A 24,728-nucleotide genomic window follows, 5' to 3' on the forward strand; every position below is an offset into this window, starting at 1 on the left:
CCGTACAATATCCACTTCCGCGGATTGAAGATATTTTCGCCTCGCTATCTGGAGGGAAATGTTTCACTAAGATTGATCTGGCCCAGGCGTATCTGCAAATGGAGGTAGAAGAAGCATCAAAAAAATACCTCACAATCAACACCCATAAAGGTCTCTACCAATACAACCGGCTGGTATTCGGGGTAGCATCAGCTCTGGCTATTTGGCAGAGGGCAATGGAACAAGTCCTGCAAGGGATCCCAGGGACCCAGTGTTATTTGGACGACATCCTGGTCACGGGCGAAAATGACAGTGATCACCTTGCCAACCTGGAGCAGGTGCTCACTAGATTGCAGGAATATGGGCTCCGAGCTAACCGCCCCAAATGCGAGTTTTATTGAAAACAGATCTCGTATTGTGGCCACGTTATCGATAAAGAGGGGTTACATAAGTCCCCAGAGAAGATTGAGGCAGTAGTCAAGGCTCCAGCACCGGAAAATGTGTCACAACTGAGGTCGTTCCTCGGGCTGGTAAACTACTACCATAAGTTCTTGCCAAATTTGTCTACAATACTACACCCACTGAACGCCCTACTGCAAACTGGGGTGCCATGGAAGTGGAGTGACGAATGTAGACGAGCTTTCCAGAAGAGCAAAACACTAATCACATCGAAAGAGGTATTGGCCCATTACAACCCAGCATTACCAATTCGGTTGGCATGTGATGCGTCACCCTACGGCATTGGAGCGGTGCTGTCGCACAAATTCTCGGATGGCTGAGAGGCCAATAGCCTTTGCGTCACGATCACTAACCTCAGCCGAGCTTAACTACGCCCAGATTGACAGGGAGGCCCTCAGCCTAGTGTGGGGGGTGAAAAAGTTCAATCACTATCTGCACGGGCAGAAATTCACCTTGCTGACTGATCACCAGCCTCTTGTCTCCATTTTTAATCCGAAGAAGGGCGTTCCGGTTGTTGTGTATGTACCTTTAAGAGAAGAACTGATTCTATACTCCAGTACCGACAGTGACCACCCCTGTATATAAAGCCATAGCATGCTTCTGTATTTCAGTCTTAAGTTACCCTCTGTTCAGTAAATACTTGTTATTATTGTTCTCCTGCAGTCCGTGTATTATTTATACTCGGACACTACATTGGCGACGAACAGGTTCGAACTCACCTGCAGTACTGCATCACCTCACGGGGATCTTTCCCTGAGAAGAAGCTTCTTGGAGGTCGAAGTCAGAACAACGGGCGTCGACCGCGGGCAACCGCCCAAGGATCCATCGGAGTTCAGAGAGTTGCAGGAGAGGCTGTGGAGAGCTGGGCTTGGCTCCCCAGTCAAGGTGTTCCAGCAAATCGTGCTGGTAGCAGGTAGTGCGCTGACCATTCCGGACTGCGGCGGGCTCGAGGAAAAGCGCGGGAGGCACCATTTTATTCCATTGGGGAAGAAGGAAAAGCGCGGGAGGCGCCATTTTAAATCACCCACGATGCCGAAAAGTGGCAGTATCACTGCTTTCGACAACGAGGTAGAAGACTGGACCACGTATGTGGAAAGAATTTAAGTGTACTGCAAGGCAAATGAGGTGGCCGATGGAAAGAAGGCATCGGTATTATTAAATTTGATGGGCGCGAGAACGTACGGCCTATTGCGGAATTTAATTACCCCAGCCAAACCAATGGAGAAAAGTTTTGAGGAGATTGTTAATATCTTACAGAACACCTAAACCCTACACCGCTGCTGATAGCAGAAAGATTCAAGTTCCATAAAAGAAACCAGCACAAAGATGAGAGCAATGCTGACTATCTTACGGAACTACGCAAGTTATCGAAGCACTGCCAGTTCGGAGCAGGACTGGCAGACACCTTACAGGATAAGTTTGTCTGCGGGCTCCAGAGTGAAGGAACCCAGAAACGACTACTTTCGGAAAAGGACCTGACGCTAGAACAGGCTTTCAGCGTGGCAGTATCCTACGAAGCAGCAGCACGGGGAGCTGCGGAAATACAACAGAAACCACAGGAATACAGCGCTAACGAAATGGTGTATGGAGCAGAAAAGTGCTATCGCTGCGGCAGAACAACCCATGATCAGAAGGACTGCTGGTTTAAGGACAAAGTATGCAGGCAATGTGGGAAAATGGGACACATAGCAAGAGTCTGCAGGTCGGGAAAGAAAACCAACACTACAAGAACTACTAAGGAAAAGTACAAGAAAGTAAAGAAATTGACAGACAGTAGTTCGGAAGATCAGGAGAGTGATAAGGACTCCGGGAGCAGGAGACTAAGTTGTCTAAAGTTACACAACGTGATCGCAAAGGAGGATCACCGAACCATTTGGGTCACCCTCATGATAGCAGGGTCCCCAGTAAAGATGGAATTGGACACAGGATCAGCCCCAACTGTCATGAATCGACGAGAATATGAGCGGCTATTCTCACACATACCCTTGAAGGACACGTCCATTGTATTGAAGACATACACGGGGCAAAAACTCTACCCCAGAGGAAAAATAAGGGTGCCAGTTGAATACAACGGCAAAGAAACACAGAAACTGTATCTATATATATATATACTACCAGATGGAGGACCACCATTATTGGGATGTGAATGGATCCAAAAAATACAATTGGATTGGCATTCCATTCAGGCGCTAACTGTGACTGATAAAAAGGATGATGACGTCACACCTGGACGACTGTCAAAAATTCTAACTGACGCGAAAGAGGTGTTCCAACAAGGACTTGGGACTCTAAAAGGAGTAACGGCAACGATAAAAATCGAAGATAACGCAAACCCAAAATTTTTTAAGGCCAGACCGGTACCTTACGCGATCCGCCCAGCCGTTGAAGCAGAGCTGGAGAGTCTGGAGCGTTCGGGTGTGCTGTCCAAGGTGGACTGGAGCGAGTGGGCCACACCCATCGTTCCTGTAATGAAGAAATCATTGAGCAGCACGCCTGGGGAACCAAAGAAGGTTCGCATCTGTGGGGACTTCAAGGTAACTTTGAACCCAGTCCTGCACACAGTACAATATCCACTTCCACGGATAGAAGATATTTTCGCCTCACTATCTGGAGGGAAACGCTTTACAAAGATTGATCTGGCCCAAGCGTATCTACAAATGGAGGTGGAAGAAGCATCTAGGAAATACCTCACAATAAACACTCACAAAGGCCTGTACCAGTACAATCGACTGGTATTTGGGGTAGCATCAGCCCGGCTATTTGGCAGAGGGCGATGGAACAAGTCCTGCAAGGGATCCCGGGGACCCAGTGTTATTTGGACGACATCCTGGTTATGGGCGAAAATGACAGTGAACACCTTGCCAACCTGGAGCAGGTGCTCACGAGATTACAGGAATATGGGCTACGAGCCAACCGCCCCAAATGCGAGTTCTTCAGGAGACAAATCTCGTATTGTGGCCACATGATTGATGAGGAAGGGTTGCATAAGTCGCCGGACAAGGTTGAGGCTGTAGTCAAGGCTCCAGCACCGGAAAATGTGTCGCAACTGAGGTCGTTCCTCAGGTTGGTGAACTACTACCATAAGTTCTTGCTGAATTTATCTACAATTCTGCACCCACTGAACGCCCTGCTGCAAACTGGAGTAACATGGAAATGGAGTGATGAGTGTAAGCGTGCCTTTCAGAAATGTAAATGCCTAATCACTTCAAAAGAAGTATTGGCCCACTACAATCCAACACTACCGATTCGGTTAGCATGTGATGCGTCTCCCTACGGCATCGGAGCGGTGCTGTCACACAAATTCCTTGATGGTTCAGAGAGGCCAATAGCCTTTGCGTCGCGCTCGTTAACCTCAGCTGAGCGTAACTACGCCCAGATTGACAGGGAGGCCCTCAGCCTGGTGTGGGGGGTGAAGAAGTTCAATCACTATCTGCACGGGCAGAAATTCACCCTACTAACTGATCATGAGCCCCTGGTCTCCATTTTTAACCCAAAGAAGGGCGTTCCGGTGATGACGGCGCAACGGCTGCAAAGATGGTCACTTTTTCTAGGGGCACATCAGTATGACATAGAGTACAAGGGTACGAAACAGCATGGAAATGCTGATGGGCTGTCGCGCCTACCGTTGCCTACGGTAGAGGAAGCACCTGCAGTGGACCCTGTTGAGATATTCCATGCGACCATAGTCGAATGTCTACCTGTTACAAACTCAAGTATAGAGAAGGAAACCCGAAATGACCCGACACTCTCTCGGGTCTATGATTTGATGGTGAAGGGATGGCCAGCACATGGCGACTCACTGTTGCCAGCATTCTCGCCAAGGAGAGAACAGCTGTCAGTGTGCCGGGGGACCTTGATGTGTGGATCCCGAGTGGTAATTCCACCCAAGTTGAGAGATAGAGTGCTCAATGAGCTTCACGAGGGTCATCTGGGAGGGGTAAAAATGAAGAGCCTAGCCAGGGCGTTTGTGTGGTGGCCAGGAATCGATAAAGAAATCGAGGATATGACCAAGAGATGCACAGGATGCCAGAAGGTCCAAAACGCTCCATCACAGGCCCCGCTACATCCATGGGAGTGGCCCTCATCTCCATGGCAACGGGTACACATTGATTTTGCTGGTCCATTTATGGACTCAATGTTCCTAATCGCTGTGGACGCCCATTCGAAATGGCCAGAGGTCATCAAAATGTCCTCCACCACCACGGAGAAAACTATTGCAGTCCTATGGACCATCTTCGCTAGGAATGGCTTGCCAGAACAGATTTGCTCCGACAATGGGCCACAGTTTGTGTCCGAGGATTTCCGGAGGTTTCTGAGGAATAATGGGGTGAAACATTACACATCTGCCCTATATCATCCGGCCACAAATGGATTGGCTGAGAGGTTTGTTCAGACCTTTAAAAAGGCAATAAAGGCAATGTATAATGACGACATACCACTACAACACAAGGTGGATAATTTCTTGTTTGCTTACCGGAATGCGACACATGCAGTCACCAACCAAGCTCCAGCCATAATGTTCTTCAACCAAAGGCTAAGATGTCGCCTGGATTTGCTCAAACCAAACATAAGACGAGATGTTGAGGATAAGCAATTCCAGCACATAAATGAGAAGCCAACCAGGAGCTTCAAGATAGGGCAACCAGTCTTGGCCCGCGACTACCGAACAGAAAAATGGCAGCCAGGAACGATATGCACACAGCAGTGACCACTAATGTACACAGTGGACATTGGAGAGAGCATCGTGAGACGCCATGCTGACCAGATTCTAGAGTCACAGGAACAAGCCAAACCCATACCACGAGCAGGTGCACCTGGTAATCAACCCGAAGTACAGATTGCGTCTACCTCAGAAGCAGTGGTATTGGAAGCTGACGAACCAACCAATGACAATGGGCCAGAATCAACTCCGCCGCAAGAACAGGATACTCAAGAAAGGCGCTATCCAGTCAGGATCAGGAAGCCTCCTCAAAGACTGAACTTATAAATGATTATTTCAGTTGATGTATATAGTACAGAGAAAATTGTAATTGTAATTAGTTATTATTTAGTTGTTAAATGAATGTTATGTACTGTTTATTTAAAAGGGGAGAAATTGTTGTGTATGTACCTTTTAAGAGAAGAACTGATTCTATACTGCAGTACCGGCAGTGACCACCCCTGTATACAAAGCCATAGCAGGCATCTGTATTTCAGTCTTAAGTTACCCTCTGTTCAGTAAATACCTGTTATTATTGTTCTCCTGCAGTCTGTGTATTATTTATACTCGGACACTACACCGGTGATGACTGCGCAACGACTACAAAGATGGTCACTTTTTCTAGGGGTGCACCACTATGAGATTGAATATAAGGGCACGAAACAGCATGGAAATGCTGATGGGCTATCACGCCTGCCACTGCCTACTGTGGAGGAAGCACCAGCAGTGGATCCTGTCGAAATATTCCATTCGACTATAGTTGAATACCTACCGGTAACTAACGCTTGTATCGAAAAGGAAACCCGAAATGGCCCGACACTGTCTCGGGTGTATGATTTGACAGTGAAGGGATGGCTAGCACATGGCGACTCACTGTTGCCAGCATTCTCGACAAGGAGAGAACAGCTGTCAGTGTGCCGGGGGACCTTAATGTGTGGATCCCGAGTGGTAATTCCATCCAAGTTAAGGGATAGAGTGCTCAATGAGCTTCATGAGGGTCATCTGGGAAGGGTAAAAATGAAAAGCCTAGCCAGGGCTTATGTGTGGTGGCCGGGAATCGATAAACAAATCGAGGACCTGACCAAGAGCTGCTCAGGATGCCAGAAAGTCCAAAATGCACCACCACAGGCCCCTCTACACCCATGGGAGTGGCCCTCATCTCCATGGCAACGGGTGCATATTGATTTTGCTGGTCCATTCATGGACTCAATGTTTTTAATAGCCATGGATGCGCACTCGAAATGGCCTGAGGTCATCAAAATGTCCTCCACCACCACGGAGAAAACTATTGCAGTCCTACGGACCATTTTTGCCAGGAATGGCTTGCCAGAACAGATTTGCTCCGACAACGGACCACAGTTTGTGTCCGAAGAGTTCCGGAGGTTCTTGAGAAAGAATGGGGTAAGGCATTACACACCCGCCCCGTATCATCCAGCCACAAATGGATTGGCTGAGAGGTTCGTACAAACCTTTAAGAAGGCAATAAAGGCTATGTACAATGACAACATTCCACTGCAGCACAAGGTGGACAATTTCCTGTTCACCTACGACACATGCAGTCACCAACCAGGCCCCAGCCATGATGTTCTTTAACCGAAGGTTAAGATCTCGCCTGGATTTGCTCAGACCAAACGTACGAAGAGATGTTGAGAGTAAGCAATTCCAGCACATCCATGAGAAGCCAACAAGGAGCTTCAATGTAGGGCAACCAGTCTTGGCCCGCGACTACTGAACAGAAAAATGGCAGCCAGGAACGATATGCACACGGCAGGGCCCACTAATGTACACAGTGGACGTTGGGGAGAGCATCATGAGATGCCATGCTGACCAGATCCTAGAGTCACAGGAACAAGTCACCCCATGCCTCGCCCATACGTACCTGGTGATGAACCCGACGTACAGGTCGCATCTACCCCAGAAACAGTAGCATCGGAAGCTGATGAACCAACCGACGACAGGGGGCCAGAATCGCCTCCGCACCAAGAGCAAGACACTCGGGAAAGGCGCTATCCAGAAAGGATCAGGAAGCCTCCCCAAAGACTGAATATATAAATAGACTATTTTCAGCTAATGTTGCATGTTAAAAGTGTTAATTGTAATTAGTTTGATATTTAATTGTTAAATGAGTGTTATGGTACTGTTAATCTAAAAGGGGAGGAATTGTAATGTATATACCTTTAAGGGGGGAACTACTTTTTACAGCTCATGTATACTGTAGTACCGGCAGTGACCACACCTGTATATAGCACTGAGTAGTAATCTGTACAGTTAGTTCCACTATGAGCCACGTTGAGTAAACACCTGTTATTACCGTTCTCCTGCAGTCTGTGCCTTATTATTCCCGGACACAACAGTCACGACTTTTCAATTCTGTCTATTGGGGTGGACCACAAGATACGGCTTGATTGAGTCGCGCCCCGAAAAAATTAGCACCCCTGCGGCCAAAATTCACTGGTAGCACCCCAAGAGGGAAGTGGGGTGCTACTGGAAGCGCCCCGCCTCCCTCTTGGGGCGCTGCGAGTGAATATCACGGCGCTACGTGCAGCAGCGCCACGCTCTGCGGCACGTCACACCGCGGTACTGCAGGCCTTCCTCCCCTTATTAAAGGGGAGGGGCTTAGCGCAGCACGACCCGGGGCCCAGCTGGGCCACCAGGGATCAGAGTGCCGGCAAAAGAGCCCGGGGGGTTGCAGAGGGGGCAGGCCAGCAACAAAAATAGCCGCCCGGCACCTCCCCTTTAATTTGCGCTGCGGCCAGATCGCAGGTAGGTCCCCCTGACCCCGTTGGACATAGCGTCCGGTGGTAAGTCGGCGGGCTCTACCAAAGATCGCGGCCGGGGCGCGAGTGGAGCGCTGCGCGCGACGATGACGTCATCGCTATGGGGCGCTAACGGTTACCGCCATCGCTAACCTCCCGCTGAATTTCGCGGGAGGCGTTGGCGGGGCCGTGCCCAGGCGCTAGTTGCTTTGCGCCCTGTTAGCACTAACGGGAGGCGCAAAGCAACCGAATTTTTAGGCCATAGTGTCAGCTGTGGCTCAGTGGGTAGCACACTCGCCTCTGAGTCAGAAGGTTGTGGGTTTAAGTCCCACTCCAGGGACTTGAGCACAAAAATCTCGGTTGACACTCTGATGCAGTACTGAGGGAGTGCTGCACTGTCAGAGGTGCCATCTTTTGGACAAGATGTTAAAACCAAGGCTCTTTCAGGTGGACATAAAAGATCGCGTGGCACTATTTCAAAGAAGAGCAGGCGAGTTATCCCCAGTGTCCTGGCCAATATTTATCCCTCAACCAACATCACTAAGAGAGATTATCAGGTCATTATCTGTTTGCTGTGTGCAAATTGTCTGCCACGTTTCCTACATTACAACAGCGACTACACTTCATAAAGTACTTCATTGGCTGTAAGATGCTGTGGGGTGTCCTGAGTTTGTGAAAAGTGCTATATAAATGCAAGTCTTTATTTTTTTTAAAACTCGGATGCGCTGGTGCTTGGGTATAGAGGTGGGCTTTAAGGAGGAGGGGGTGGCAGAAGGGTTTTAGAGAGAGAATTACAGCGAGAGAGTGGCACCAAGGCGGGGCTGAAAGCAGGGCCACCAAAGATGGGCCAGGGGCGGATCCACAAAAGGCTGGAGTCGGGAATAGAGGGTTTGGGGGAAGCTGCTCGAGGTTACAGGGGAATGTGAGGGGCGAGGTCATGGAGGGATTCCAAGACAAGGACACAGAGACCATTAGACGTTGGGAAGCTATAAATAATTAAATGGTTGGTTAATCCAGCCAATGCGTCCTCTCTACAGCATTGCACACATCTAATCGGTAAACTAATGGAACGCTAGGATGATTGAATGCTTCTGCGGCAAGTCTGCGTTTCGTTCGAGCAGATAAACACAGTGCTGTTTGACTTGCACCTTAGCTCCTGTGTGCAGCATGGATAAGCGGGAAGTCCCTGAGCAGTCATCCTTGTACATTTAAAACAGTATCCCATTTGAAATTCAAATTTTCTATCGGCAGAATAAAAAACAAAAACGCAACCCACTTAACGACTGCTGTTCATTTCCCAACAGTCAGGCAAATGAGCCTTGCACAGGGGTTGGGTAGCAGCTCGGCGGAGTTTGATGGGCTTTGGTCAGTGATCAGTCACAATCGTACATTTCCCCATGTGACAAGTTTTCTCTGGTGCTGTTGTCAGCCCCGCATCAGAGTGACTTGGCTTGCTGGGGAACCAGCCTTCCTGTGACTCGGAATACCGTGATGGGAATAGCTATCTGCAGACTGTCGGGTAAAATCAAGTTCCAGGTGACGAGGAGGAGAGCTTCAGGTAGGGGAAGGGTCCTTTTTTTTTAAAGAACCTGCCTTCTGTCAGCAGTGAGTGAGATTTAACAGGAAGACCTTCAATGCACTCATTACATGCCTTGCATTATTAATACCTGGTTCATGATATTGGTACACAAAAGCTTTAATGCTGCAATTGTGCTGGACGTTGAACTTCTATATTCTGAATTTCTGCTGATACTGATCTCTCTCTGATGCTCTGCTATTAACCTTACAGTGACCAAACTTGTGGAGAATGCTGGCTTTGCAAAACTAGTCACTGGATCTAGCAAGTGGCATGATCAACAAGTGTCAGTGCAGCATTTTAATTCATGGGGAGATTTACATGCTAAACCTTTTTTTTGTCACCTTGTAAAGATTATTACAACGCCCTTTGTTAACCTCCCATCCTCTGCCCACCATAAGCTCCAGCTTATTCAAAACTAAGGGACATTTAAATAAACTCACGTGGCTTTAGCTAGGTAGGCTGCGTAAAATAAATTGAAAAATAAATATCCTTCCTTTTAAGATGAGTTTTTGTTGGGAAGCTATATGTCCCACTTGGACTGCACTAGCCATTCTGTTTCCCAGTCTATAGCAGCCATTGTTGGTTGTATGGTATTATTGTAACATTATCTTGCTCATCGAAGGTGTCAGCCGTGGCTCAGTGCCTCTGATGTCAGTAGGTCAGGGGAACAAGTCCCACTCCAGAGACTTCATGACGTAATCTAGGTTGCCACTCCTAGTGCAGTGCTGAGGGAGTGCTGCACTGCCGGAGGTGCCATCTTTCAGATGGGACGTTAAACCGAGGCCCCGTCTGCCCCCTCGGGTGGATGTAAAAGATCCTGCGGCACTATTTCGAAGAAGAGCAGGGGAGTTCTTTCAGTGTCCTGGGCTAATATTTATCCCAAAACCCAACATTAATGATACAGATTATCTGGTCATTAATCTCATTGCTGTTCACGGGATTTTGCTGTGTGCAAATTGGCTGCCACATTTCCTTATGTTACAACAGTGACTGCACTTCAAAGGTATTTCATTGGCTGTGAAGCATTTTGGGACATTGTGAAAGGCGCTATAAAAATGCACGTTCTGTTTCTCTTTCGTGTTTTATTTTCTCTGTGTAGTTGTCTCTTTCACGTTACCGTATGTGATGGATATTCTTAACAGGTACCAAGAGGTTGCATCTTTCCAACGCTGATCAATTCTGAAATTACATTTCCATGTTGCAAGTGTCAGGTTGTCTTAATTGGTCGTGCTCTTGACTCTGAGTTAGATGGTCATTGGTTCAAGTCCCACAGCAGGGCGTGAGCACGGAATGTACGTGGCCACGCTGGCTCAGAATTTTCTGGATTGCACTTTGCTAACGGGAACTTAAGCTCAAATTTCCTGAAAATCGCCTCAGCGTATGTCAGAACGTAAGAATGAGTGGAAATCAGCATTAACAATGGGGGCCCGAGGAAAGCGTGGAACATAGAGATAGGAACAGGAGTAGGCCATTCGGCCCTTCGAGCCTGCTCCGCCATTCAATGAGATCATGGCTGATCTTCGTCTGAGATCATAGCTGATCTTACCAGTTCAGTACCCCGTCCCCGCCTTTTCTCCGTAACCCTTAATCCCCTTAGCCTTCAGAAATATATCCAATTCTCTCTTGAAAATATTTATTGAATTAGCCTTCACAGCCCTCTGTGGCAGGGAATTCCACAGGCTCACCACTCTTTGAGTGAAGAAATTCTTCCTCATCTCTGTTTTAAATGATTTGCCCGCTATTTTTAGACTGTGGCCCCTGGTTCTGTGCTCCCCGGCCATTGGAAACATTCTCTCTGAATTCAGCCTGTCCAGGCCTGCCATAATTTTATATGTTTCGATGAGATCCCCTCTCAATCTTCTAAACTCCAGTGAGTACAAGCCCAAACTATTTAATCTCTCTTCGTAGGTCATTCCCGCCATTCCAGGTATCAGCCTGGTGAATCGCCGTTGCACTCTTTCCATGGCAAGAACATCCTTCCGCAGATGGGGCGACCAAAACTGTACACAATACTCCAGATGCGGTCTCACCAGCACCTTGTACAGCTGTAGTAAGGTATCCCTATTCCTATACTCGAACCCCCTTGATATGAAGGCCAACATACCATTTGCCTTCTTAATCGCCTGTTGCACCTGCATGCTCTCCTTCAGTGACTGGTGCACAAGAACACCCAGGTCCCTCTGCACTTCCCCATCTCCCAATCTATTGCCATTTAGATAATAATCTACCCTCCTGTTTTTACCCCCAAAGTGGATAACCTCGCATTTATCCACATTATAGTGCATCTGCCACGTATCCGCCCATTCCCCCAACCTGTCCAAATCGCACTGTAGCCTCCTGACATCCTCATCAGAGCCCACCCCTCCTCCTAGTTTAGTGTCGTCAGCGAATTTGGAAATATTGCATCCAATTCCCTGATCCAGATCATTTATATATATTGTGAACAGCTGGGGTCCCAGGACAGATCCTTGCGGCACCCCGCTGGTCACTGCCTGCCACTCCGAAAACGAGCCGTTTATTCCAACTCTCTGTTTTCTATCCGCCAGCCAGTTCTCTATCCACGTTAATACTTTGCCCCCAATCCCATGAGCCTTAATTTTGCATGATAATCTTTTGTGTGGAACCTTATCGAAGGCTTTCTGGAAGTCAAGGTACACCACATCCACTGGCTCTCCCCCATCTATTTTACCAGTTACTTCCTCAAAAAATTCCAGCAGATTAGTCAAACACGATTTACCCTTTGTAAATCCATGTTGACTCTGTCCGATCCTTTCCCCATTTGTCAAGTGCTCCGCTATTTTATCCTTAATAATGGACTCTAGCATTTTGCCCACAACCGATGTAAGGCTTACTGGTCTATAATTCCCTGCTTTCTCTCTACCCCCCTTTTTAAATATTGGGGTAACATTAGCTACCCTCCAATCCACGGGTACTGTTCCCGAGTCAATGGAGTTCCGGAAGATGATCCTTAGAGCATCTGCTATCTCCAGGGCCACCTCCTTAAGTACCCTAGGATGTAGTTTATCAGGCCCCGGGGATTTGTCGGCCTTCAGTCCCCTCAACTTACCCAACACCATATCCCTAGAGATACTAATTTCTGTCAGCTCCTCCCTCTCATTAGTCCCTATGTTTGCCGATATTCCTGGGAGGTTATTTGTGTCCTCCTTTGTGAATACAGAACCAAAGTATGAGTTTAATTGGTCTGCCATTTCCTTATTCTCCATTATATATTCTCCCGAATCGGACTGCAAGGGACCGACTTGGGATTTTACCAGTCTTTTCCTCCTGATATACCGATAAAAGCTTTTGCAGTCTGTCTTTATGTTTGCTGCAAGTTTACTTTCGTATTCTATTTTCCCCTTCCTGATTAATCCCTTTGTCCTCTTTTGCTGTATCCTGTACTGCCCCCAATCTTCCGGTCTGGTGCTTTTTTTTGCCAGTTGATATGCCCTTTTTTTTGATTTTATGCTGTCCCTAATTTCCCTCGTTATCCACGATTGAGTCACCTTTTTAGGTTTATTTTTATGCCAAACCGGTATAAACATGTTCTGGAATTCTTCCATTCTATCTTTGAATGCTTGCCATTGTCTCTCCACTGTCAATCCCCCCAGAAACACCACCCAATCAGTCTTACCCAATTCCCGTCTCATACCCTCGTAATTCCCTTTATTTAAGTTCTGGACCTTAGTCTCCTCCTTTATCTTTATCTTTTTCTTATTGATGTTATGAGAACTAAAGTTTGAAGCCATCAAACAAGGTAGAGAAATCATCGGGGCATTAAAAAAAATATTTTTATTTTCATTTTCTTTCAACATTGTTGCTCATTTAGTTATTTAAAAAATGTTATCGATTGGGGGGGAAGAAAAGGCTGTTTGACCGAGGGTCAAGGATCATCCGATTGGGTAACTGTTCATTTCCCAATTGGCTGTGGGAAGGCGGGACATAACGAGGGTAGACGCGTTGGGCGACCAATGGCGGGGACGTGGGGGCGGAGCAGTTGGAGGCAGGAGGTCATGTGAGGAACCCTCCAGGACCTCGTCCAATCAGAGCTGGTGACCCTGGACCTCAGCCAGGTACTTCTATACTTGCCTTTTGAACATGTGCCCATGTTTCATGTTTTCCGTCAGCCCATCATTCGCCTCAGACCATATCTCCTGGAGCCAACCTTAGCATTGTGGTGTCAGCAGAGTAGCAGCCTTGGCTCAGTTGGTAACGCTCTCGCCTCTCTGAGCCAGATGGTCAGGGGTTCAAGTCCTACTTCAGGAGACATGAGCCCACAATCCAAACTTGAGTGCAGTGCATTACAACAGTGACCACACTTCAAAAAGTACTTCATTGGCTGTAAAGTGCTTTGGGACGTCCAGTCGTTGTGAAAGGTGCCGCAGAAATGCAAGTCTTTCTTTTTACTGAGGGACAGCCGCACTGTTGGAGGTGTCGTTCTTCAAATGATATATTAAACTGAGGCCCCGCCTGCCCTCTCAGGTGGACGTAAAAGATCCCATGGCCATTACTAAAAGAAGAACAGCGGAGTTGTCCTGGTCAATATGTATCCCATAGCCAGCATCACTAAAACAGATTATCTAGTCATGTATCTCATTGCTGTTTGTGGGATCTTGCTGTGCAGTGCACTCAGATGTCACCACATGCAGTCATGCATGCGCACCTATTTGGTGCGGCTCGGCATTCTTGCAACCAGCACTTCGTTCACCCTTTGCGAAATGAATGCTCACAGTTTCCCACATTGCATGTGCCTGTCATAGAAACATAGGAGTGGGAGTAGGCCATTCGGCCCTTCGAGCCTGCTCTGCCATTCAATATGATCATGGCTGATCCTCTATCTCAATACCATATTCCCCCGCTCTCCCCATACCCCTTGCAGATCCTGCCAATCGATTGGCAGGCTAGGCGCACCAATGTCAGTGTTCTCGCTCAGGCCAACATCCCCAGCATCGAAGCTTTGACCATGCTCAATCAGCTCCGATGGACGGGTCACATTGTCCGCATGCCCGATACAAGACTCCCAAAACAAGCGCTCTACTCTGAGCTCTGGCACGGCAAGAGAGCCCCAGGTGGGCAGAGGAAACGCTTCAAGGACACCCTCAAAGCCTCCTTGAAAAAGTGTAACATCCCCATCGACACCTGGGAATCCCTGGCCCAAGACCGCACAAAGTGGAGGAGAAGCATCCGGGAAGGCGCCGAACACCACGAGTCTCTTCGCTGGGAGCAAGCGGAAGCCAAGTGCAGGCAGTGCAAGGAGCGCACGTCAACCCAAGCACCCCACCCACCCGCCCCTTCAACCACCGTCTGCCCCACCTGTGACAGAGACTGTAGGTCCCGCATTGGACTCATCAGTCACCTGCGAGCTCATTTTTAATGTGGAAGCAAGTCATCCTTGGTTCCGAGGGACTGCCTAAGAAGAAGATACCCCTTGATGTCTTTTGTGTCTAGAAATCTATCTATCTCCTTCTTAAATATAATCAGTCTACGCCCCGCCTCTGAGCTCATACATGCCAAGTTTGGTAGCTTGATTTGGCCGTTGTGGGGATGTAATGATGCTTCCTTAGAGAAAATGAGGGAAGCGACTGGTGAACAAGTCCTCACCTGGGCCGTTCTTGTGCCCATTATAGCCGCTGGTTATAAAGCAACATGGGCCGGGGAACAGCTTGCCCGTGAGCCCTCTCCATCTGGGAATGGTGTCTGCCACGGGAATGGTGCTTCCAACTGGGGAGAATAATCTTATCTGGTAGAGTTCAACTGAGTTTTCACGATAGGAAAACTAGATTGAAAACATGAATATCTGCTTGGGAGATAATGCTAAAGTACATAGTTACTTAGGATTGGGATGTCAGTCACCATCGAGGTTTGACTCCCTGATCCTAAAGATGGTAACCAGGTAATTTTTGACTTCCAGACTGGGCCATATAATGGCATTGTCTGCAGCAATATATATTGTTGGGATGGGTGATGCATCAAACTATCACCATCAGCTGTCGACTGAAGTGCTGCGGTATTCTAATATAAGCTATCCTTGTTTGTTTTCTCCAGACTGCAAGTATACCTGTCACTCTCACTGCCGGGACTTAGTCCAGCTTGACTGTCAACAAGATGGTAAATCAGTAGATCACATCTCCTGTTCTGGTAACATGGTGCAACAACCCCTCAGGAATGGAGAGGTAAGATGTTTATTCATCCAAAGTCGACCATATAAGGTTTCTGTATGCCGTAAAATTACTGAGTCTCTGACCTCAAGTTGCACCTTGTCCTGGTGCATAAAGGCATCACTTGGTCTCGTACAGCCATAGACTATAAGGTCCAGGGTTCAATTCCGATGCTCTACCTAACCATGCTCTCGCCCTTCTCATTCTTTGCAGTTTGTCCCCCATATCCTCCCCGATCTTCAGCTCACTTACCTCATCCAAGAAGCCCCACCACCTTCTCGTTCAATATCTTCCCATTCCACTCTCACCAAGTCCTGCATTCCCATCACTCCTGTCCTCTCCAAGCTCCACTATCCCTCTGCCCCAGGTTGTTGATTTCAAGATTCTCACCCTTGTTTTCAGATCTCTCTGTGGCCTCACCCGACCCTATCTTAGTTACCCCCTCCTGCCTTACAGCCCTGCACACACCCGCCACCCCCTAACACTCGACTTCTCATAGAAATAGAAACATATAGTACAGAAGGTGGCCATTCGGCCCATCGCGCCTCTTTGAAAGAGCAGCTGTGCTTAGTCCCGCACCCTTGCTTTTTGTCCATAAACCTGTAAGATCCTCATCCTCCAGTAGCTGTCCTAGTCCCTTTTAAAATTATTGATGGAATCAGCTTCTACCACTTCTTCAGGTAAAGCGTTCCAGATCCCAACAACTCAGTGAAAAAATTTTGGTTATAATGTAAAAGTATTTGTCCCTCCAGGTTCAAATAATAAATCAAAAGAGTGATGAGACTGAAGAACATCATTCTCCAAAGTTAGTTTTGTGATAATAGCTGTTATTTAGCAGCCAATAAATACATTAATACATGAAGTATACCAGTCAGACCTGATGGAAAGACAGCAATATATCTTGTTGATCGGCACCCCATCCACCACCTTAAACATCCACTCCCTCCACCACCGGCGTACCGTGGCTGCAGTGTGTACCATCTACAAGATGCACTGCAGCAACTCACCAAGGCTTCTTCGGCAGCACCTCCCAAACCCGCGATCTCTTCCACCTAGAAGGACAAGGGCAGCAGGCGCATGGGAACACCACCACCTCCAAGCTCCCCTCCAAGTCACACACCATCCTGACTTAGAAATATATCGCCAATCCTTCATCGTCGCTGGGTCAAAATCCTGGAATTCCCTCCGTAACAGCACTGTGGGAGTACCTTCACCACACGGACTGCAGCGGTTCAAGAAGGCGGCTCCCCACCACCTTCTCAAGGGCAATTAGGAATGGGTAATAAATGCTGGCCTTGCCAGCGACGCCCAGATCCCATGAATGAATTTTTTAAAAAGATAATAAAACACCACTTAGAATCATAGAATAGTACAGCACAGAAAGAGGCCATTCTTGCATGACTACAGTGCTAACACCAGCTTGTATCACAACCTTTACTGTTTCCTGCAAAAGGAAAATGGATCGATCACTAATTATCCTCACCAATATCCCAGCATAGCAGGCAATTTAAAACCGAAGTTTGGGAGGGCAAAATTTAAACCTGTCCCACTGAATGTTAGAATACTAACAGAGCATTCTGTGAGAATTTCATGCACCCGCCCCATCAACGTTCCCGCTAAGCTGCGTGGTCTGGAGGTCCCGCGCAGGCCGCTCACCGGCTTCTCAGTGGGAAATTGTGCTTTGACAGTGTGAACCGTGACATAACATAATACGTATTGGAAACTGAAACTTGGCCACCCAGCGAATGTGTGTTCTTTGGCAAATTGTAAAAGATTTTTCAGGGTAATTGTTGATCATTCAGTGAATACATCCGGTCAACGTGGGATTGTTGACGAGGCTAAGGCTAATCGTGTATGGGAATGCTGTAAGGTATTGGATCTTAAGTTGACACAAATTATTGTTCATTGGCAAGGTCACATTTGGAATGTTATGAGCAGTTTTGAACACTCTGGGGGGAAAAATTGGCTCGCGCTCCCCTTTGGGGCGCTTACTTCGCTACTTTTAGCGCCCCGAAAAAGTTAGCGCCCCGCACCCGAAATTGAATGATAGCATCCCAAGCAGGAGGCGGGGTGCTACTGGAAGCGCTCTTTCTCCCTCTTGGGGCGCTCCCATCGAATATCGCGGTGCTACGTGCAGCAGCGTCACGCGTGTTGGCACGTAGCGCCGTGGTATTACAGACCTCCCTCCCCTGATTAAAGGGGAGGGGCCTAGCGCAGCGCGCACCGGGGACCTGCTGGACCACCGGGGAGCGGGGTGCCGGCAAAAGAGCCCGGCACTCGAGGAGCGCCGGGCTGACCGATCGCGGCCGGCACCCCGCTGGAGGAGGCCAGAGGGGGCAGGTGCTGGCAGGCGGCCCAAAAATAATGGCCGCCGACACCTGACGTTGAATTTGCGCCACCCTGGCCGCAAACGCGCCCCCCTGGCCCTGTTGGACATCGTGTCCGGTGGTAGGTCAGGGGGCTGCGAGCCAAGTTTGCAGCTGGGGCGCTGACGTGAGGCGCAAAGCAACCGAGTTTTTCTCCGTCTGCCTTCAAAAAGCGCTGGCATGGACTGGTTGGGCCGAACGGCCTGTTTCTGTGCCGTATATCCCGTGTAATCCTATGTAATTTACGCACATCATCCCACAGACAGCAATGGATGACCCGTTAATCTGTTTTGTTTGGTGGTGGTGTCCGAGGGACCAGGAGAACCTCCGTGGTCTCCGTCAAATACTGACATGGTGGAACCTTTTTATGTCCACCTGAACAGATGGGCAAGGCCTCGGTTTAATATCTCATCCAAAAGAGTGCACTGAGTGTCAGCCTAGATCCTGGTCAAGTCCTGAAGTGGGGCTTGAACCCATAACCTGCTGAGTCAAGCTGACACAATAAGTACAATAGCAAAATACTGCAGATGCTGGAAATCCGAAATAACAACAGAAAATGCTGGAAAAACTCAGCAGGCCAGGCAACATCCGTGGAGAGAAATTTGAGTTGACGTTTCGGGTCGAAACCCTTTTTTTGAAGGGTTCGACCCGAAACGTCAACTCAAATTTCTCTCCACGGATGTTGCCTGACCTGCTGAGTTTTTCCAGCATTTTCTGTTGACACAATAAGTAGGTTATTTAACGTAGATTGTGAATGTAGGGGGATGTTCATTAACAAGCCTCAATGGAGCCTAGAGATTAGTTGTTACGCTCAGTGAGTGCTGGATATGTCGTATACACTTATCAAAAGCAGTTAATACAGCGTTGATTAATTTCTTGGTTCAATAAATATCTTTCCTGGAATGGGATTAAAGGTTTTAGTGATTTAATATGGGCAGGGATAATCATACTACATGGAACATAATAGTTCCTGTGTTGTTGTGACCATGGACATGTTGCCTGTCGTGGACAGCAACTGAATTCAATAATGCAAGTTGTAAAGAGAGAGAGATATTCTGGTTGGTGATTGAGCCACTGGGGGTGTCCATCATGTAATTATTAAAGCAATGTATGTGTTGATGATGTAACTCTTCAGATCTAGTCATTTTTTATCTATTTAGAATTATGGAAGCAAGGTAGTTTCTTCATTGATCGTCACTACGTTTTACGGGCAAGCTCCCCAGCAGATAAGGTCCTTAAAGTGAAGGTAGTTGCATAAAGAACCAGAAGGTGGCAGGACCATCTGGAATTTTAACAGATCTTGAACTCGAGCAATGAGGTGCTGCCGTAATTTAAAAAATCTATTTTCCCTTATTCGCTCTATTCGGTTGAACATAAGAACATAAGAAATAGGAGCAGGAGTCGGCCATTTGGCCCTTTGAGCCTGCACCGCCATTCAATAAGATCATGGCTGATCTTCTACCTCATCTCCACTTTCCTACACTATCCCCATATCCTTTGATTCGCTTAATATTCAAAAATCTATCGATCTCTGTCTTGAATATACTCAATGACTGAGCCTCCACAGCCCTCTGGGGTAGAGAATTCCAAAGATTCACCACCCTCTGAGTGAAGAAATTTCTCCTCATCTCAGTCCTAAATGGCTGACCCCTTATTCTGAGACTGTGACCCCTGGTTCTAGACTCCCCAGCCAGGGGAAACATCCTCCCTACATCTACCCTGTCAAGCCCTGGCTCATGTGACCTTTCCCGTGCTCATTATCCATGTGTAATATGGACATTTAGGGCTAGATTTTCCTTCATTACTGCCGCTCCCCAATACCACCAGGCAGTGGTCCCTGCTGTAGCGGCGGGATAGTCCTAAAGTTACAGGAATAGGGCGAGAGGACTGTAAACATAGAAACATAGAAGATAGGAGCAGGAGTAGGTCATTCGGCCCCTCGAGCCTGTTCCACCATTTAATGAGATCATGGCTGATCATCCAAATTCAGTACCCTGTCCCTGCTTTCTCCCCATATCCCTTGATCCCTTTAGCCTTAAGAAATATATCCAACTCCTTCTTGAATATATTTAATGAATTGGCCTCAACTGCCTTCTGTGGTAGAGAATTCCACAGGTTCACCACTCTCTGGGTGAAGAAATTCCTCCTCATCTCAGTCCTAAATGGCTTACCCCTTATCCTTAGACTGTGACCCCTGGATCTGGACTACCCCGCCATCGGGAACAGCCTTCCTGCATCTAGTCTGTCTCGTCCTGTTAGAATTTTATAAGTTTCAATGAGATCCCCTCTCATTCTTCTAAACTCCAGCGAATACAAGCCCAATCGACTCAATCTCTCCTCATACGTCATTCCTGCCATCCCAGGTATCAGTCTGGTGAATCTTCGCTGCACTCCCTCCATGGCAAGAACATCCTTCCTCAGATAAAGCTGTAGTGTCGTTTATTTCCAATTCTGCCCCAAACACGTAACCTCTTTGGGCGGCCTTGGCCAAGGCCTCAGCTCTTCCACCCTCTTCAAATTGCCGGCCACCTTTTCTAGTGCTGCGGTGGTGGCCCTACTACAAAACCGCTGGGATTCCCCTCGTTATCAGCAGCAGTGTCCCTCTTGGATCCGAAAGACGGCACCTCTGACAGTGCAGCACTCCCTCAGCACTGCACAGACGGGCCAGCCTAGATTATGTGCTCAAGTCTCTGGAGTGGGGCTTGAAACCGCGTAACCTTCTGACTCGGAGGCGAGAGTGCCACCACCTCGCGCTAAAGGCGCTGTATAAATGCAAGTTGTTGTTGGTGTTGTTGTGGGAAATCAATCCAGTAATTCTGGGTTAACCTTCTCTATACTCTTAACAACCTTGTATGCAGTGTCGGAGTTGCCGTCTTTCGGATGAGGTTTTAAACCGAGGCCCCCGTCTGCTCTCTCAGGTGGACGTAAAAGATCCCATGGCACTATCTTGAAGAAGAGCTGGGGAGTTCTCCCCGGTGTCCTGGGCCAATAATTATCCCTCAATCACCATAACAAAAACAGATTATCTGGTCATTATCACATTGCTGTTTGTGGGAGCTTGCTGTGTGCAAACTGGCTGCTGCATTTCCCACATTACAACAGTGACTACACTCCAAAAGTACTTCATCGGCTGTAAAGCGCTTTGGGACGTTCGGTGGCCGTGAAAGGCGCCATATAAATGCAAGTCTTTCATTCTTTCTTTCTCATAAGGTTGTCTCTCAGCTGCCCCCTTTTCAGGTGTCTCTCTAGCCTCTCGTCAGAACTCAGATCCTGACACTGGAGACCGTTTTAAGATTGTGTTTTCCACATCACTGAAGACTAGTCATCGCATTCTAAGGGAATATTTTCCCACGGTTAAAATTGAAAACAACCTATCCACCAGCAGAGCCAACATGTGATGCCATTGCTTGTAAGGAAAAGAAAGAAATTGCCCCCGGAGTCACAAACATTGAATAAAGGAAAAAAGGAAAGATTTACATTTATATCGCGCCTTTCATGACCTCTGGTCATCCCAAAGCGCTTTACAGCCAATGAAGTACTTTTTTGAAGTGTAGTCACTGTTGTAATGTGGGAAACGCGGCAGCCAATATGTGCACAGCAAGCTCCCACAAACTGCAATGTAACAATGGCCTGATAACTCCCCTGCTTTTTTTTTGAAATTGTGGCATAGGATCTTTTAACCGTCCACCTTGCGAGAGCAGACGGGGCCTCAATTTAACATCTGATCCGAAAGACGGCACCTCCTCAGCACAGCACTGGAGCGCCAGCCTAGATTTATGTGCGCAAGTCACATGGAGTGGGGACTTGAACCCACAACCTTCTGACTCGGAGGCGAGTGTGCTACCCACTGAGCCACAGCTGACACCTACCGTGGGTTTGCTTAATGAGCACTGTTGATGTTTGTCATGTGACGCAGCATTGATCTGGCACATAACCAGAGACAAATTAACTGCGTTTAGCGGTAATTTATTTCACTTGGCCAACTACCATCTTGAGTCTACACCGATTACTTGTTATGCACAGCAGCCACTGTTCCAGCTTGCTTTGCCTGATTGATAGTTTTTGATTGCGACAGCTAAAAGCAAACCAACAGGCAGACAGTATTCGCTGTCTAATTACACCGGGGGTTTTTTCCACCAAAGTGTTATCCATTTGCAGTAATTTATCCAAAGCTGGAACGTTCGTGGGGCCTGCTCGACTTGCAGCAACTCAGTTTGCTTTGGACTCTCCTTCTTGCTGATATTCTCGGCAGACGATGGTTAATACTTTGTTACTGAAGTGCAGAGCCGCTTTTCCCAATACACAGTCCCGTCATGAAGCAACGCTCTGTGTTTGGCCGCGCTCAATCTTATCTGCCCTCGATCAGCCCGCTCAAGATGTTTTGTTTTAACTTGTTTTCTAATCGGGGAGCTGCCTCCTTTGTTTCCACTGCTCCGCCGAGTTTGGTGCCGTCCACAAATGAGACCAATTAGCGTTTAATTTCTGAATCCAAGCTGTTGATTTAAATTGGAAACAGTAGAATCATTAGAATACTATTGCGCAGAAGAAAGAAAAGAAAGACTTGCATTTCTATAGCGCCTTTCATGACCACCAGACATCCCAAAGCGCTTTACAGCCAATGAAGTTTTTTGAAGTGTAGTCACTGTTGTAATGTGGGAAATGCAGCAGCCAATTTGCACACAGCAAGCTCCCACAAACAGCAACGTGATAATGACCAGATAATCTGTTTGCTTTTAGTGATGTTGATTGAGGGATAAATATTGGCCAGAACTCCCCCGCTCTTCTTCGACATTTGCCATGAGAGATTTTACATCCACCTGAGAGAGCAGACGGGGCCTTGGTTTAACCTCTCATTCGAAAGACGGCACCTCCGACAGTGCAGCACTGCCTCAGTACTGCACTGGAGTGTCAGAAGGAGGCCATTCAGCCCATCGTGTCTGCGCCGGCACTTTCGAAGAACAATCCAGTTAGTCCCACTCCTCCAACACTAAATCCCGAGGCACCCTACTTAGTAATTCACCCTCCGCACCCCCCACCCCCCCTTACCACCTCCTCTAAAACTACCCATTGTCATCTACCCATCAGCCAATTCCTTATCCATTGCTCAGGTTTACCCTGAATTCCCACAACTTTCAACTTCACTAATAGTCTTCCATTTGGAACTTCATCAAATGCCTTTTAAAAGTCAAAGTGCATAACACTGTGGACTTGGGATATCCCTTCCTCCAAAAAAGATCAAGGAGTTTAGTCAGGCAGCATCTTCCACTTCTAAAGCCACGTGGACTGCTATTTATTGGGTTGTTGTTCATGTTTAGTCCTGCTGATCTAGTCCATTATTCTACACGGAATTCAAGTAAGATACTGTAGCTGTGTAGTTACTTTTGTCTGCTTTGTCACCAGTTTTGAATATGGGCACCACATTAACCTCTTTCCAATCTCCCCAGTGTCCACTGACTCCATCATAATTGTCAGTGCCTCACAAATCTCCCCCTTAATGTTCCTCAGCACTCTAATCATCCAACCCTGGGGATTTATTTGTTTTAAGCCCTTTCAGCTTGTCTAGCATTTCCATCTCCCCTATTATCAAAGTTCTGAAATTAGCCTTGCTTTTTTTTGAGGGGGGTGGTGGGGGGGGTGGGGGGGAAGGGCAATGTGTTTGCAGCTTCCCTGATGAATATTTTGACGATGTAATCCTTTAGGATATTTACTATTTCATCCCTCTCCCTGGTCACTGTCCGAGGCTGAACCAGAACCGTTCGCAACCTTGGCATCCTGTTTGACGCTGAGCTGAGCTTCCGACCACACATCCTCTCCATCACCAAGACCGCCTACTTCCACCTCCGTAACATCACCCGTCTCCGCCCCGCCTCGGCACATCTGCTGCTGAAACCCTCATCTGTGCCTTTGTTAGCTCCAGACTTGACTTTTCTAACACTCCCCTGGCTGGCCTTCCATCTTCCACCCCCCATAAACGTGAACCCATTCAAAACTCGGCTGCCCGTGTCCTAACTCGCATCAAGTCTCGTTCGCCCGTCACCCTTGTGCTCGCTGACCTACATTGGCTCACAGTTCAGCAACGCCTCGATTTTAAAATTCTCAACCTTGTTTTCAAATCCCTCTATGGCCTCACCCCTCCCTATCTCTGTAACCTCCTCTGGTCCTACAACCCCCCCCCAAGATCTCTACACTCTTCCAATTCTAGACTCTTGTGGATTCCCAATTATAATCGCTCAAACATTGATGGCCGGGCCTTCTGTTGCCTCAGCCCTAAGCTCTGGAATTCCCTGCCTAAACCTCTCCGTCTCTCTACCTCTCTCTCCTCCTTTAAGATGCTCATTAAATCCTACCTCTTTGACCAAGCTTTTGGTCACCTGTCCTATTATCTCTTTATGTGGCTCGGTGTCAAATTTTGTCTGATAACGCTCCTGTGAAGCGTCTTGGGACGTTTTACTCCCGTGAGCAGCGCTGTATAAATACAAGTTGTTGTTGTGTATCGTCTAGTCCTGTTAATACAAGGCTGATTTTTTTTGCTGGGGGTGGCGGGTGGAAGAAAAGATTGGATTATTCAGTCATTTGAATTAAGCAGCATGTTTAGAATTGCACAGAAGGCATTGTGTAGCAGATCATTTTTTGAATGAACAGCTAATTTAAATTAAGCAATTGGATTGAGGGGAAGATTAAGACTAATGACATCGTACCAAGCAATTTCCGGCATTCTAGCTGCAATTTAAA

The 24,728-nt window shown here is 47.6% G+C and overlaps 1 protein-coding gene across 2 annotated transcripts in view; it reads left to right on the plus strand.

Annotated features, from left to right (window-relative positions):
- Window positions 1-24,728, plus strand: part of rassf3 (Ras association domain family member 3) — a 251,321-nt gene that overhangs the window by 88,127 nt on the left and 138,466 nt on the right. Inside the window, exons 1-2 of one of the 2 annotated variants that reach the window (XM_086009445.1) lie at window positions 8,951-9,451; window positions 15,518-15,645. In XM_086009445.1, coding sequence (XP_085865571.1) covers window positions 9,385-9,451; window positions 15,518-15,645 — 195 coding nt within the window. In that variant the 5' untranslated portion in view covers window positions 8,951-9,384. Of the gene's footprint in view, window positions 1-8,950; window positions 9,452-15,517; window positions 15,646-24,728 lie in introns of those variants that run through there. The other variant, XM_086009444.1, reaches the window with a different exon arrangement.

The sequence above is a fragment of the Somniosus microcephalus genome, chromosome 16 (genome assembly GCF_052327205.1).
Source record: "Somniosus microcephalus isolate GS21.2 chromosome 16, FLI_Smic_1.0, whole genome shotgun sequence".
NCBI lineage: Eukaryota > Metazoa > Chordata > Chondrichthyes > Squaliformes > Somniosidae > Somniosus > Somniosus microcephalus.